Source organism: Typopeltis vanoorti, chromosome 14, assembly GCF_054136105.1.
Source record: "Typopeltis vanoorti isolate ZY-2024b chromosome 14, IOZ_Tvanoo_1.0, whole genome shotgun sequence".
NCBI lineage: Eukaryota > Metazoa > Arthropoda > Arachnida > Uropygi > Thelyphonidae > Typopeltis > Typopeltis vanoorti.
The window spans coordinates 111,257,725-111,271,840 of record NC_143562.1 but is presented as its reverse complement, the minus strand read 5'-3'; the positions used below and the strand labels follow the sequence as shown (position 1 = coordinate 111,271,840).

Here is a 14,116-nt window from a genome sequence, read left to right as displayed (position 1 = left end):
TTGGTGATCACAATGGGATGTCAATGAAAATCAGCACAAATTAATTTAATGATGTTGGCCTGAGGAAACCACAATATGTTACAAGATTTCATTAATCCAGTGATTGATAACTAATTTAAATGTAATTTTATATTTGTCAACAAGATATACCATATACATAAGTGTACTGATCCCCTTTATCTTCTCTTCACCTGTCTCCTTATATCTCTTCCATAGCTTCTTTTTCACATGCAATTCCTGTTTAATATTGTTTGTCATCCACTTTACTCCAAATTGTGTCCTCTTCTTCACTCGTGGTATACAACTCACCATTGCTGCTAACAAATATTCTTTCACAATTTCCCATACACTAATGATATTCCTGCCTTCCAATTCCTCCCTCCATGAAACTTCCCGAAGTTGACGTCTAAGACTATTATAATCACCTGCATTATAATTCCACATAAGTTCCCGCCTCGTTGATACTCCTGATGTCTATTCATTTTCCAAGTCAAAATCATATGGTCACTCTCTCCAACTGGTAGGAGAGATGTCAACTCAGTTATTATCAACTCTTCTGATGCTATAATCAAATCCAAAACTCTTGAACCTCTTTTTCCCTCTGTTACATGTTGCCTAAGACATTTGACCCTCAAGAATTCTAGAAATTCCATTCCCCTATTGCTACATGCATCTTCCTCTCTCCAATTTATACTACTGTAGTTAAAATCTCCCATAACAATCATTCTTCTTGCACTTGCCAAACTTAGCTGTCTAAACATCTCCTGGTCCCCATCCTCTGTGCTCCTGAGTCTGTAGCAACACCGCACTAAATATCCTGTCTTGCCTACCTCTACATCACACCATATGCTCTCAAAATCATTTGTCTCACTTCCTTCCAAAGCCTCCACTCTTAGAGGACATAGGTCATCACTTATCATAAGCAGTACCCCACCACCACACTTTTCCCTCCTATCCTGACGAAAAATGCTATACCCAGAGACTTCTATTCATGTTGTTATATCTCCTTCTGTCAACCACACCTCAGTGATCGCAATAATTTTTGGCAGGCTGATGCTATCTGCGCCACTAATTCCTCTCCCTTATTCCGGATATCAGTCTGTGACTTGTCAAGACACCAACATTATCAGATCTAATATTTCAATCGTCTAAGGCACTTTGTACTATATCAATTCACCTATATCTTGGTCTTCCTCTGGGTTGTTTTGCTACCAACCTGGCAGAGAACACTTGTTTTGCTAATCTTTTCTCTCCCATTCTATTTAAGTGACCATACCACCTGAGATTATTCTGCTAACGCATTCCTGGATGCTGACAATGTCAACTTCTTTCTTAATATCCTCGTTTTTAATATGATATTGCCACTGATACCATCTGTTCACACCTATTATCTTTCTCAGGACTCTCATATCTGCGGTCCCTAGTCTTTGGTCATGTGTTTTACTTCTCACCCAGCTCTCAGATCCATAAGTTAATACTGGTTTGAACACTGTCTTGTATACAGCTAATTTAGTGTTCCGATTAATTTCTCTCTTATTCCATATGAATTTATTCAATAGATTTCCCACCATAATAGTTTGCTGATTCTGTTGTCTATTTCTATATTTAATTTACCATCTTCATTAAAAATCGTGACAAAGTAACAGAAATGTTTTACTTGTTCCACAGGTTCTTCTGCGTTTATAATGCAATTGAAAATACGCAGAATTGTTGAAAATGTCATTGTCTTTGTCTTTTTATTGCTGACCTTCATATGATATCTATTACAAGTTATTCAATTTAGTCAGAGAATCTTGCAGACTTGTAGCAGATTTATTTAGAAGTATAACATCATCCGCATAAAGCAAAGAGCTGACATTAACATCTCCAATTTTGATATCATGTCTAATACCACTTTCCTTCATAATGTGATCCATATAGATAATGAATAACAGAGGGAATAATGTACATCCTTGTCTCACACCAGATTTAACATTACACCATCTTCCTGTACTTCTTTCAATTCTAACTGCTGACTTACAACTCAAATAAAGACTAAGTATTACTTGATATAATGCCCCATTGACACCATATAACTATAGCATTTCGAATAGCTTCTCTCTTGGCACCTTGTCATATGCCTTTTCCAAATCGACAGAACTTAAATACAGATCTTTGTTATATTCCCATGATTTCTCAACTATTTGTCGTAAAGTGAAGATCTGATCCTGACAGCCTCTATTTGGCCTGAATCCACCTTGTTCTTCGCCAAGCTTTTCTGTCACAATTCTTCTCAACCGTTTCTCAAGTATACTTGCATAGATCTTGCCAAGAACACTCAGTAAGGAAATACCCTCTATAATTCTCACATTCAGTTTTATTTCCCTTTTTAGATATGGGTACTATGAGAGCTCTACTCCAATCATTGGGAATTCGTCCCTCTGTCCAGGCATTCTGAACAACGCAGTGCAGCCACTGTAAGACTTTTATACCACCATACTTTAGCATTTCTGGTCAAATATCATCTACTCCTGCTGCTTTTCCACATTTCAAGCATGGATATATATTCCTGACTGCAAGCCTGGTCAGTGTTTTTAACCACTGTGCTGTCATCACTGCTTGTTTCATTTAGCAGTTTTTCAAAGTAATTACTCCATACTACAAGGATATTTTTTTTCTCCCGTTTTCATGTCACCTTTATCATCTCTAACTCCTTTTACAGCACTCTTTCCTCCATTCCTAAGCTTCTTCAACAACCTCCAGAATACTTTGCCACCTTCTTGATATTTATTTTCTATATTGTTGCCAAAGTCCTCCCATGACTTTTGTTTAGCTAGTTTTACACAGTGTTTAGCATTCTTGCATTCGTTTCTGTATTCTCTAAGAGCACAAGCTGACTTATTTGCCAGGAACTTTTGATAGGCTTTCTTCTTTTCCTTCACTGCCTCTTTAACTTCCTGTGTCCACCATGGAATTCTAATTTTTCTATCCTCCTTGCAGACAACTTCACCACATGCCTCTCTAGCTGAATCAATCAGGGCTTTCTTCAAGGCTTGCCAATGAATCTCCAAAGTTTGATTCCTGTTCTCACACTCTTACATTTTTTCTTCAATCATGTTTGTGTATTTTAGTCTACAGTTCACATCTGAGAGCTGCTCAACTTTTATTCGCTTTAAAACTTTCTTACATGTTATTATTATTATTATTACGGGCTACTCCAGGAGTCCTTAGACTCATCGAGGGAGGCCCTAAACATCATGTTCACACAACTGTTCAACATTCTCACAGTATCTATCATACCTTGCCTTGAACTCGCTCATTGTCATAGCACCCACAACAGACTCTGGCAGCTTATTCCACTCATTTACCACTCTAAAAGTAAAGAACCCAGCTCTAACACCCCTGCTAACCACGCTCTTGCCCAGCTTCCATGGGTGTCTCCTAGTTCTCCCACCACCAGTCCTGATCTCAAAAATATCATCTGAATTAATCCTATAGAATCCTTTTAGCAATTTGAATGTCTCAATCATATTTCCCCTTTTCCGCCTATCAACTAGTTTCTGCAACCCACAAATCTTCAACCTCTGAATCCTCTACACCTCCTCCCCATCAAGAAGGAACCGAGGTGACCAAATCTGGGCACAGTAGTCGAGATGAGGTCTTATCAGGGCTCGGTACAGAGGTACAATAACTTGCTTGTCTCTGCTCGTCAAGGTATTTTTCAACAACCAAGTGAGTTGATGAGCTGATTTAGCTACTTTCGCAATGTGCCCCCTAAACTTCATCTCCCTATCCACCAACACTCCCAAGTCCCTGGCCTCATCAATCTCTTGGAGTACAGTTCCACCAATGTGGTATACTGCTGCTAATCTTTTCACTGCAAAATGCATAACCTTACATTTTGTCACATTAAATTGACATCCATTCTCCTTAGTCCAGAACTCCACTCTATCTAAGTCATCTTTCAAGACTTAGACATCTTCTGCATTCACTATCGCCCTACCCAACTTTGCATCATCAGCGAACAAATGAACTGTCCCACTTAGACCCTTCCCTATATCGTTAATGAACCGATTAAACAGCAGTGGTCCAAGAACAGAACCCTGTGACACACCACTAGTCACAGGCCGTCTTTTGGATTCTACTCCTGAATAAACTACTCTTTGATATCTCGCCATCAACCACCCGGCTATCCATCTCACCAACCCTATATCCATTCCCATATGTTGTAGTTTACGGATTAGAATTCCATGTGGTATCCTATCAAACGCCTTTGCCAGGTCCAGCAGTATCACTGTAAACCCATTTCCCTAATCCAGTTCAGCCGTCACCTTGTTATAAAACTTGAGCAAGTTACTGAGGCATGATCTACCCTTCACAAAGCCATGCTGTCCTCTGTACAGTATCTCATTTTCATCAATCCATTCCTGTATTTTTCCCTTGACTACTTTCTCCAAGACCTTGACAACGACTCCTGATATGCTGAATGGTCGGTAATTTGCAACCATAGTCTTGGATCCTCCTTTATGCAGTGAAACTATTTTCCCCCTCTTTCCACGCCTTTGGGACTAAGCCAGACCCGAGACTCAGATTAAACAACATGGTCAAGGGCACTGATAATTCATTAGCCGCTTCATGCAAGACCCGTGCCAGTATACCTTTTCTTCATCATCATCAAATTCCTGCCATGTACCCTCAAGGGGTGTACAGGATATGATAGTACTACATGAAAAAAATTACATCATTATTAATTTCCTATCTACAATTTTCCTCCAAATCAGTCTGTTACTTGTCAACACTCCAATATTATCAGATCTTATATTTCTATCGTCTAAAGCACTTTGTACCGTATCAATCCACCTATATCTTGGTCTTCCTCTCGGTCGTTTTCCTGCCAACCTGGCAGAGAACACTTGTTTTGCTAATCTTTCCTCGCCCATTCTGTTTAGGTGACCATACCACCTGAGATTAGCTCTGCTAACGCATTCTTGGATGCTGGCAATGTCAAGTTCTTTAATAATATCCTCGTTTTTAATATGATACTGCCATTGATGTCATCTGTTCACGCCTATAATCTTTCTCAGGACTCTCATATCTGAAGTCTCTAGTCTTTGGTCAAGTGTTTTACTTCTGAACCAGCTCTCACATCCATAAGTTAAAACTGGCTTGAACACTGTCTTGTATACAGCTAATTTAGTGTTCCGACTAATTTCTCTCTTATTCCATATGAATTTATTCAATTGACTTCCCACCATAACAGCTTTGCTAATTCTGTTGTCTATTTCTATATTTAATTTACCATCTTCAGTAAAAATCGTGCCTAAATAGCTGAAATGTTTTACTTGTTCCACAGGTTCTCCATTCACAACACAGTTGACATTTTCAATGATTCTACCTATTTTCATTGTCTTTGTCTTTTTATTGCTGACCTTCATACCATATCTATTACAATAGCTATTCAATTTAGTCAGAGAATCTTGCAGACTTGTAGCGGATTTATTTAGAAGTATAACATCATCCGCATAAAGCAATGGACTGACATTAACATCTCCAATTTTGATATCATGTTTAATACCACTTTCCTTCATAATGTGATCCATATAGATAATGAATAACAGAGGGGATAATGTACATCCTTGTCTCACCCCAGATTTAACATTAAACCATCTTCCTGTACTTCCTTCAATTCTAACTGCTGACTTACAACTCAAATAAAGACTAAGTATTGCTTGATATAATGTCCCATTGACACCATATAACTGCAGCGTATTGAATAGCTTCTCTCTTGGCACCTTGTCATATGCCTTTTCCAGATCGACAAAACTTAAATACAGATCTTTGTTATATTCCCATGCTTTCTCGACTATTTGTCGTAAAGTGAAGATCTGATCCTGACAGCCTCTATTTGGCCTGAATCCAGCTTGTTCTTCACCAAGCTTTTCTTCCACAATTCTTCTCAACCATTTCTAAAGTATACTTGCATAGATCTTGCCAGGAACACTCAGTAGGGAAATACCTCTGTAATTCTCACATGCAGTTTTATTTCCCTTTTTATATATGGGTACTATGAGAGCTCTGCTCCAATCATCGGGAATTCGTCCCTCTGTCCAGTCTTTCTGAACTATGTAGTGCAGCCACTGTAAGACTTTTATACCACCATACGTCAGCATTTCTGGTCAAATATCATCTACTCCTGCTGCCTTTCCACATTTCAAGCCTTTGATGGCTTTTTCTACTTCAAGTATGGATATGTATTCCTGACTGCTTGCCTGGTCAGTGTTTTTTACCACTGTGCTGTCATCACTGCTTGTTTCATTTAGCAGTTTTTCAAAGTAATTACTCCATACTTCAAGGATATCTTTTTCTCCCGTTTTCATGTCACCTTTATCATCACTAATTCCTTTTATAGCACTCTTTCCTCCATTCTTAAGCTTCTTCAACAACCTCCAGAATATTTTGCTACCTTCTTGATATATATTCTTGCCAAAGTCCTCCCATGACTTTTGTTTAGCTAGTTTTACAGAGTGTTTAGCATTCTTGCATTTGTCTCTATATTCTCTAAGAGCACAAGCTTTGATAGGAACTTTTGGTATGCTTTCTTCTTTTCCTTCACTGCCTCTTTAACCTCCTGTGTCCACCAGGGAGTTCTGATTTTTTTATCCTTACAAACAACCTCACCACATGCCTCTCTGGCAGAATCAATCAATGTTTTCTTCAGAGTTTGCCACTGAATCTCCAAGGTTCGATTCCTGTTCTCAAACTCTTTCATTTTTCCTTCAATAATCTTTGTGTATTTTAGTCTACAGCTCACATCTGAGAGCTGCTCAACTTTTATTCGCTTTAAAACTTTCTTACATGTTATTCTTTTCAATATGAAATTCAATTTTATCCTGCTCAAGACTAAGTGGTGATCACTTCCAATTTCAAATCCTCTGTACACTCTGGTGTCTTGCACCATGGAGAAAACATCACTATCAACAATAACATAGTCAATGAGACTTTTCTTATTCCTAGCCTCTTCTCTCCATGTGAATTTGTGCACATTTTTATGTTGGAACATGGTGTTAGTAATAACCAGTCCATGTCCTGAGCAGAAATCCAACAGATATTTGCCATTATTATTACCTTTGCTCTTTTCTCCAAATTTTCCCAAAATATTTTTGTATGTCTGACAATCATTTCCTACTCTGCTATTTAGATCCCCAACAAGGACCAACTTTTCCTTTTTCATTGTGTCAGATGCTTTCTCTAAAACATTAAAAAAATTCCTCCACTTCTACCTTAGTAGAACCTTCTGTGGGACCATAGGCACAAATAAGTCTCATTGTCCAGTTCCCCATTCTCATATTTGCCCACATTACTCTACTTGATACTGACTGCCATTCAAGAAGATTAGCCTCGTATTTTGTGTTGAATACTATGGCTACTCCTTCTTTTCTTTGATTGTCATTGCCTGAATATAACATTTTGTATTTATTGCTCAGAAAGATCTCACCAGTTTTGGTCTTTTTTGTTTCAGTCACCCCTATTATGTCGATCTGGTACTTATCTAGTTCCTCAGCTAGCTCCATTTCTTTGCCATTCAGGCTTCTTACGTTGATAGTACCGATCTTTAACTCTGGTGATGTTGAGTTGGGGTTTCTTTTCAGATTTGTTCCAGTAGCTGACTTTTCGCTGTTCGCCCTAGTTCCCTGGCGAAAACAACGGGCTACCTTGTTTAACCGGGCGACGCCCCAGCCGGCATGAAATTTTGTCATGTTGTACCATCATTCTATATTTTGGTTTAACCAGTAAGAATACAATTTGGTCGGCTAAATCCCAAATTGCCAGCCCATCCTTGTCCGTTCAGTACCCAAGTAGATACCTAACAGGGTGCACCACTAGAAGGTGAGGATTGGACATTAGGTCAGAAGCCCTGGTCGGTTCTCCGCATTCCTTTAAAGGCTATGTGGAGGTCTCCTCTCAGTTATACAGCTTTGACCCTTAAGCACCCCATAACTTTTCTTTTCAATATGAAATTCAATTTTATCCTGATCAAGACTAAATAGTGATCACTTCCAATTTCAAATCCTCTGTACACTCTGGTGTCCTGCACCAGGGAGAAAACATCACTATCAACAATATCATAGTCGATGAGACTTTTCTTATTCCTTGCCTCTTCTCTCCATGTAAATTTGTGCACATTTTTATGTTGGAACATGGTGTTAGTAATAACCAGTCCATGCCCTGAGCAGCAATCCAACAAATATTTGCCATTATTATTAGCTTTGTTCTTTTCTCCAAATTTTCCCAAAATATTTTTGTATGTCTCATAATCATTTCCTACTCTGCTATTTAGATTCCCAACAAGGACCAACTTTTCCTTTTTCTAAAGCCTCAAAAAATTCCTCCACTTCTACCTTAGTAGAACCTTCTGTGGGACCATAGGCACAAATAAGTCTCATTGTCCAGTTCCCCATTCTCATATTTGCCCACATTACTCTACTTGATACTGACTGTCATTCAAGAAGAATAGCCTCGTATTTTGTGTTGAATACTATGGCAACTCCTTCTTTTCCTTGATTGTCATTGCCTGAATATAACATTTTGTATTTATTACTCAAAGATCTCACCAGTTTTAGTATTTTTTGTTTCAGTCACCCCTATTATGTCGATCTGCTACTTATCTAATTCCTCTGCTAGCTCCATTTCTTTGCCATTCAGGGTCTTATGTTGATAGTACCCATCTTTAACTCTGGTGATGTTGAGTTGGGGGTGTTTTCAGATTTGTTCCAGTAGCTGACTTTTCGCTGTTCACCCTGCTTCCCTGGCAAAAACAATGGGGGGGGGCCTTGTGTAACCAGGCAACGACCCAGACAGCATGAAATTTTGTCATGTTGTACCATTATTTTTTATTTTGGTTTAACCAATAAGAATACAATTTGGTCGGCTAAATCCCAAATTGCCAGCCCATCCTTGTTCGTTCAGTATCAAAGTAGACACCCAACAGGGCACACAACGAGAAGGTGAGGATTTGACCTTAAGTACAGAAGCCCTGGTCGGTTCTCCACATTCCTTTAAAGGCTATGTGGAGGTCTCCTCTCAATTATACAGCTTTGACCCTTAAGCACCCCTACCAGGAACATTCAGTAGGGAAATACCTCTGTAATGCTCACATTCAGTTTTGTTTCCCCCTTTATAGATTTATACTATAAGTTTTGGTCTAATCCTCTGGAATTCGACTTTCTGACCAGGCAATCTGAATTATGCAATGCTGCTACTATAAAACGTGTATACCTCCATATTTGAGCATTTTTAGCAAAATTTCCTCTACACCAGCTGCCTTTCCACATTTGTTTTTTATGACTTTTTTTTTACTTTTAAAGTGTTTATATGTATTCTTGACTGCATTCCTGTTGGGAGTTTCTGCAGTCATGCTGTCAGTGATTGTTTCATTTAGCAATTTTTCAAATTAATTACTCCACACTTTAAGGATATGTTTTTCTCTAGTTTTCATGTCACCTTTATCATCTCTAATTAAATTTACAACACTCATTTCTCAATTTGAGCTTTTTCAACAGCCTCCAGAATATCCTGCCATTTCTAACTACCGATATTTATTTTCTATGTTCTTACCAAATTCTTCCCATGATGCTTATTTAGCTAATTTTACAGTGCTTCAGTTTCTTACATTTTTCTCTGTATTCTCTAAGAGCACAAGCTGAGTGTTGAGGCTTAAAAATGCTGTGCAGAATTCATGTTGGAGGTTTAATGGAATAATTATCAGCACTGAGAAAGGATTAAAAATTATTATAATAATGGCTATTATAGCCTGTTTTTGTTTAGGAGTGTCCCTTATTTTAAATATGTTGACTATTATTACTCAAAAAAAAGGGGTATATATATTTTAGGGCATTATATAGAAGATTAAAAATTATATTAAAAATTAAATAGAGGATTAAAAATAATTTTAATACTTTCAATATTTCGTCTGTCACAGACATCTTCAGGAATTACAAAAAACTTTTTGTAACAACACACACACATACAAAAGCAATACAGTAGTGAGTGAAACTAAAGTCCTATCTAGGTGGTGCGCCCTCTATGGGCATTTGCAGGTGGTCTAGGATGTAAAGAGGAATCTCTAATAATTAATGTTTCCCAAATTTTGGGAAGTTTAATGCAACCGTATTTGTTTAAATTAGGTTGATTCCTGAGTGCCGATGCAGATTCAAAAAACAGTCTTTCTCTTTTGAATTTACTATGGTGGAGCATGGTCGTTTTTTTTTTTTGAGATCCTGTGGGTTGTATCCAAAACATCGTCTGCAAGGTCAGATTGACCATAATCGTGATTGCAGATGTAAGACGTGTTCTTCTAACCGGATGGATGCTGACCTGCCTGTCTCTCCAAAGTAAGTCAGTTTACAGGCACAAGGTACTCTATATACTCCAGGCACCAAGAGAGGAGGGAGCTGGTCTTTAGTGGAACAGATAAGGGTAGCAAGTTTACAGTAGGGCTTAAAAGCTGTATGGAGGTTGTACTTTTTTAATGATCTGGCTATTTTTTCTGATGTACCACAGATGTAAGGAATGATGATGGCATTTCTGTAATCCTTCTGAAGAGGTGGTTGGGGAATGGGAAAGATTTGATTATTTTTTTAAACCTGTAGTCATTGTAGCCATTGGAAAGGAAGGTGTTGTGTATGTGTGCGAGTTCAGTTGAAAGGGCAGTTGCACTTGAACAAAGATTGTTGGCTCAATTGGTTAGTTTTAATAATGCCATATTGCTGAGAGGGGTGACAGAGTTTGTGAATGTATCTGCCTGTATAAGTTTTCTATATACAGAGAAAGAAAGGTTACCATTAGGAAGGTGTGTTACTAAGGTGTCCAGGAAGGGAAAACTATTGTTATTTTCCTTTTCCATCGTAAACTGGATTCTTGGATGTAGACTATTGAGGTGACTGAGGAAGGAATCTAATGTGTCTAGGCCATGAGGCCAAATAGAGAACACATCATCTACATATCTTAGCCAGATATAAGGCTTTAGAGGAGAAGGGTCTATGAATCTTTTTCAAAATTTTCCATGTAAAAATTGGGGTTGAGAGGGGGGGAACCCATGGTAATTCCCTCTATATGTTTGAAGATTTTGTTCTCCCAAGGAAAACAACCAGAGTATTCTGGTTATTTTGTTCTTCCAAGAAAACTTTTAGCAGAAAACTCAATTAGAATCCAAAGTAAAATGCAGTGTAAAAAACGATTTTATGAAGAATGTAAACTGGCAGTAAAGAAAAAAAAAAAAAGAGGCATTTGGCTTAATAACCAGACTGATATTCATTCTGCTCAGAGATACAATGAGAGCAGTAAGGAAGCTAATAAAATAATCAGACAATAGAAAAAAAATTTTTTTACTAAAACAGATTGAAGAAATCCAGCAATCATTTACAGTATATAGCCCTAGATTTTTTTTCTATGAAATTAAAAAAACAAAAACAGGCACATATGGAGAGAGAGAGGGAACTTGAACAAACTCCTAAATTGTGACGAACCTGCTGGTCTTTTAAACAGAATACTTATAATTGTCACCCAGAAATATTTAAATCTTCACTAGCTGAAGAAGTATTAAGCAAATCAAAGACAGGCACCAGGTACTGATGAAATAGTGGTTAAACTCATCAAATATGTAGGAAGTGAATTAGCCACTCATATACATAAACTGGTAAATTTAATATGGTAAAAAGGGAAAGAATCAATCATTCCAGTATATAAAAAGGGAAACAAAAATGTGAAAATTCCAAAATTCGCTATCAGCAGGTTTATAAAAGTTTATCTAATATAATACTAAAAAGAATCTTACCTTATGCTGAAGAAAATATAGGTGAATATCAAGGATTCCAAAGAAATAGACTAGGGGGGGGGAGAAGATAATCTGCTGGTTATTATGAATGACAACATTCATAGAGAAGGCCTTTGGAGAGTATTAGATGAACTAGGAATATCTCATAAGATAATACATTTAATCAAAATTTGCATCATTCAACTAAAGCATGATGTTGACTAATGGAATTAGATCAGAACCTTTTGATATTAAGACAAGATTGAGGCCAAGAGATGCCCTTTCACCCATCCTTTTTTTAATTTAGCATTAAAACAATGTATTTGAGAAACTATAAATGATAACACAAGCAAAACAAAGTAATATTAGGATAGGCAGATAATATATGCCTTGGAGAAAATGCTCAAGATATTAGAACAACATTTAGAAAACTCAGAACTGCTGCTGAAAAACTAGGATTACAAATCAACCAGGATAAAACTGAATAATTAAATACATGCAGATACAATCAGGGAGAAAATGACAGTTTACCATTGATAACCTGAAATTCAAAAGTGTCACTTCCTTCAAATATCTTGGAACATTAATTACTTGAGATAATAAAACTAGTAGAGCAATAAAAGCTAGAATACATGCTTCCAATAGATCTTATCAGTCACTAAATCATTTACTATCTTTCAAAATGCTATCAAGCAAAGATAAAACAGAAATATATTTATATAGAGCAGAAATGCGGAGCATAACAGACTAAGACACAAAAGCATTGCAGATTTTTGAGAATAAAGTCCTCAAAAAAAGTCTATATGTAAGAGAGATGACAACAGGTGTATGGAGAAGAAGGCAATCGAGAAGTATATGAAACCTACTGATTCCCACTTCTAGCAGAGAGCTTGTAGAATGAGAAGCTTGGACATGCGAAAAGAATTGCCAAACAAACATTCAAGATGAAACCTGATGGAAAGCAACCTCCAGATAGACTGCAGATGTACTGGGAGGGCAATATCCAAAAACACTGAGATGTGAATCTAGGACTGGAATGAAAGAGCTCAACATAGAAAGGAATGAAAGAAGTCGGTACATGCAGCAAGCTGAAGACTACTTCTGTTTTGTCATTAATTTTTTTCCTGTTTTTAAAACATGAGATATTTATATAAATCAGATAGACACTAAGAGTGAGTACTTTTTTTATTCTCCTTCAGCTAGTAAAGTCAAGTTGTATTTCTCAATAACTATATGTTTGTGATGATTTCCTCCATTCTGAAACTATATTCCCATTTATATATATATATGCTTAGTTTTTTCTATATAGAGAATTTATATATATTCTGTCCATTCTGAAATTATATTCATGCTTATATCCTTTGTGAAAAAAGTTTGCACTTGGCTTGTTGAACAAACTAAGTTACTTGTATACAGAAGCAATTGACTTCACATCAAACTGCCTGCACGCTAATACACATTACAATTTTGGATATGTATACTGCCATGGATTATGCAAATAACCAGGCTACCAGATCAACTGCTCCACACAGCCTACTAATGTTAATGTTTCAGTGCAAACTTCGGTCTACACACACACTTGGACTGACTTGATGGAATTACAACCAAAGTTATTACTGTATTACACCTGTAAAACTACATGTGTTCTTACGGCCAACCATATTACTGATAGACTATTAACCTGACACTAAACTATAAACCGAAGTACTTTGTAAAGTTTCACTGAAACTCCAGTATTTGGCTTTAGTCAGGATTTCAAACAAAAAAATTTTATATCAAATGAAGCATGTAAACTCTGTAATCTAATAATGACAAATTTCAGTCTGTAATCTAATAATGACAAATTTCAGAAATATACACTTATAAAAACAAATAAAATATACCGGCACAAGTAAAATGCGCAACTTGCAAATATCTTTCACAACTACCAAACAATTATTATTTACTTCTTTATTTACGATTCCACAAGATTAATTATTCGAAACAAATTCATAAACTTACCATTTTTCGGCTAAGATTTCAGAACACAGAGTTCAGCTCACAAGCGACACCTAGAATAAAGAACCAAACATCTAACTTTAATATTGTGCACAGATCTGGTCGCCAGGATTTCTTGGTGATGCGGAAGTGGTAGAGAGGATTCAGAGGCGGGTTACAAAGATTCTTGCAGGTCTGTGGGATGTTCCCTATGAGGATAGATTGATGATCTGTGGGCTCCAAAAACTAGCTGATAGACGTAGGAGAGGAGATATGATAGAGGAATTTAAATTGTTAAAGGGATTTTACAGGATTGATACTGATGATATTCTTAAGACCAATGCAGGA

At 37.0% G+C, this 14,116-nt stretch overlaps 1 protein-coding gene across 1 annotated transcript in view; it reads right to left on the bottom strand.

Moving 5' to 3' along the window:
• The window catches only part of RpS17 (ribosomal protein S17), a 54,631-nt gene extending 40,789 nt beyond the window's left edge, over positions 1–13,842 (bottom strand). Inside the window, exon 1 of the mRNA XM_090403690.1 lies at positions 13,793–13,842. Within this exon, the coding sequence (XP_090259816.1) occupies positions 13,793–13,795 (3 nt within the window). The 5' untranslated portion in view covers positions 13,796–13,842. The remainder of the gene's footprint in view (positions 1–13,792) is intronic.
• Positions 13,843–14,116: the final 274 nt, after the last annotated feature.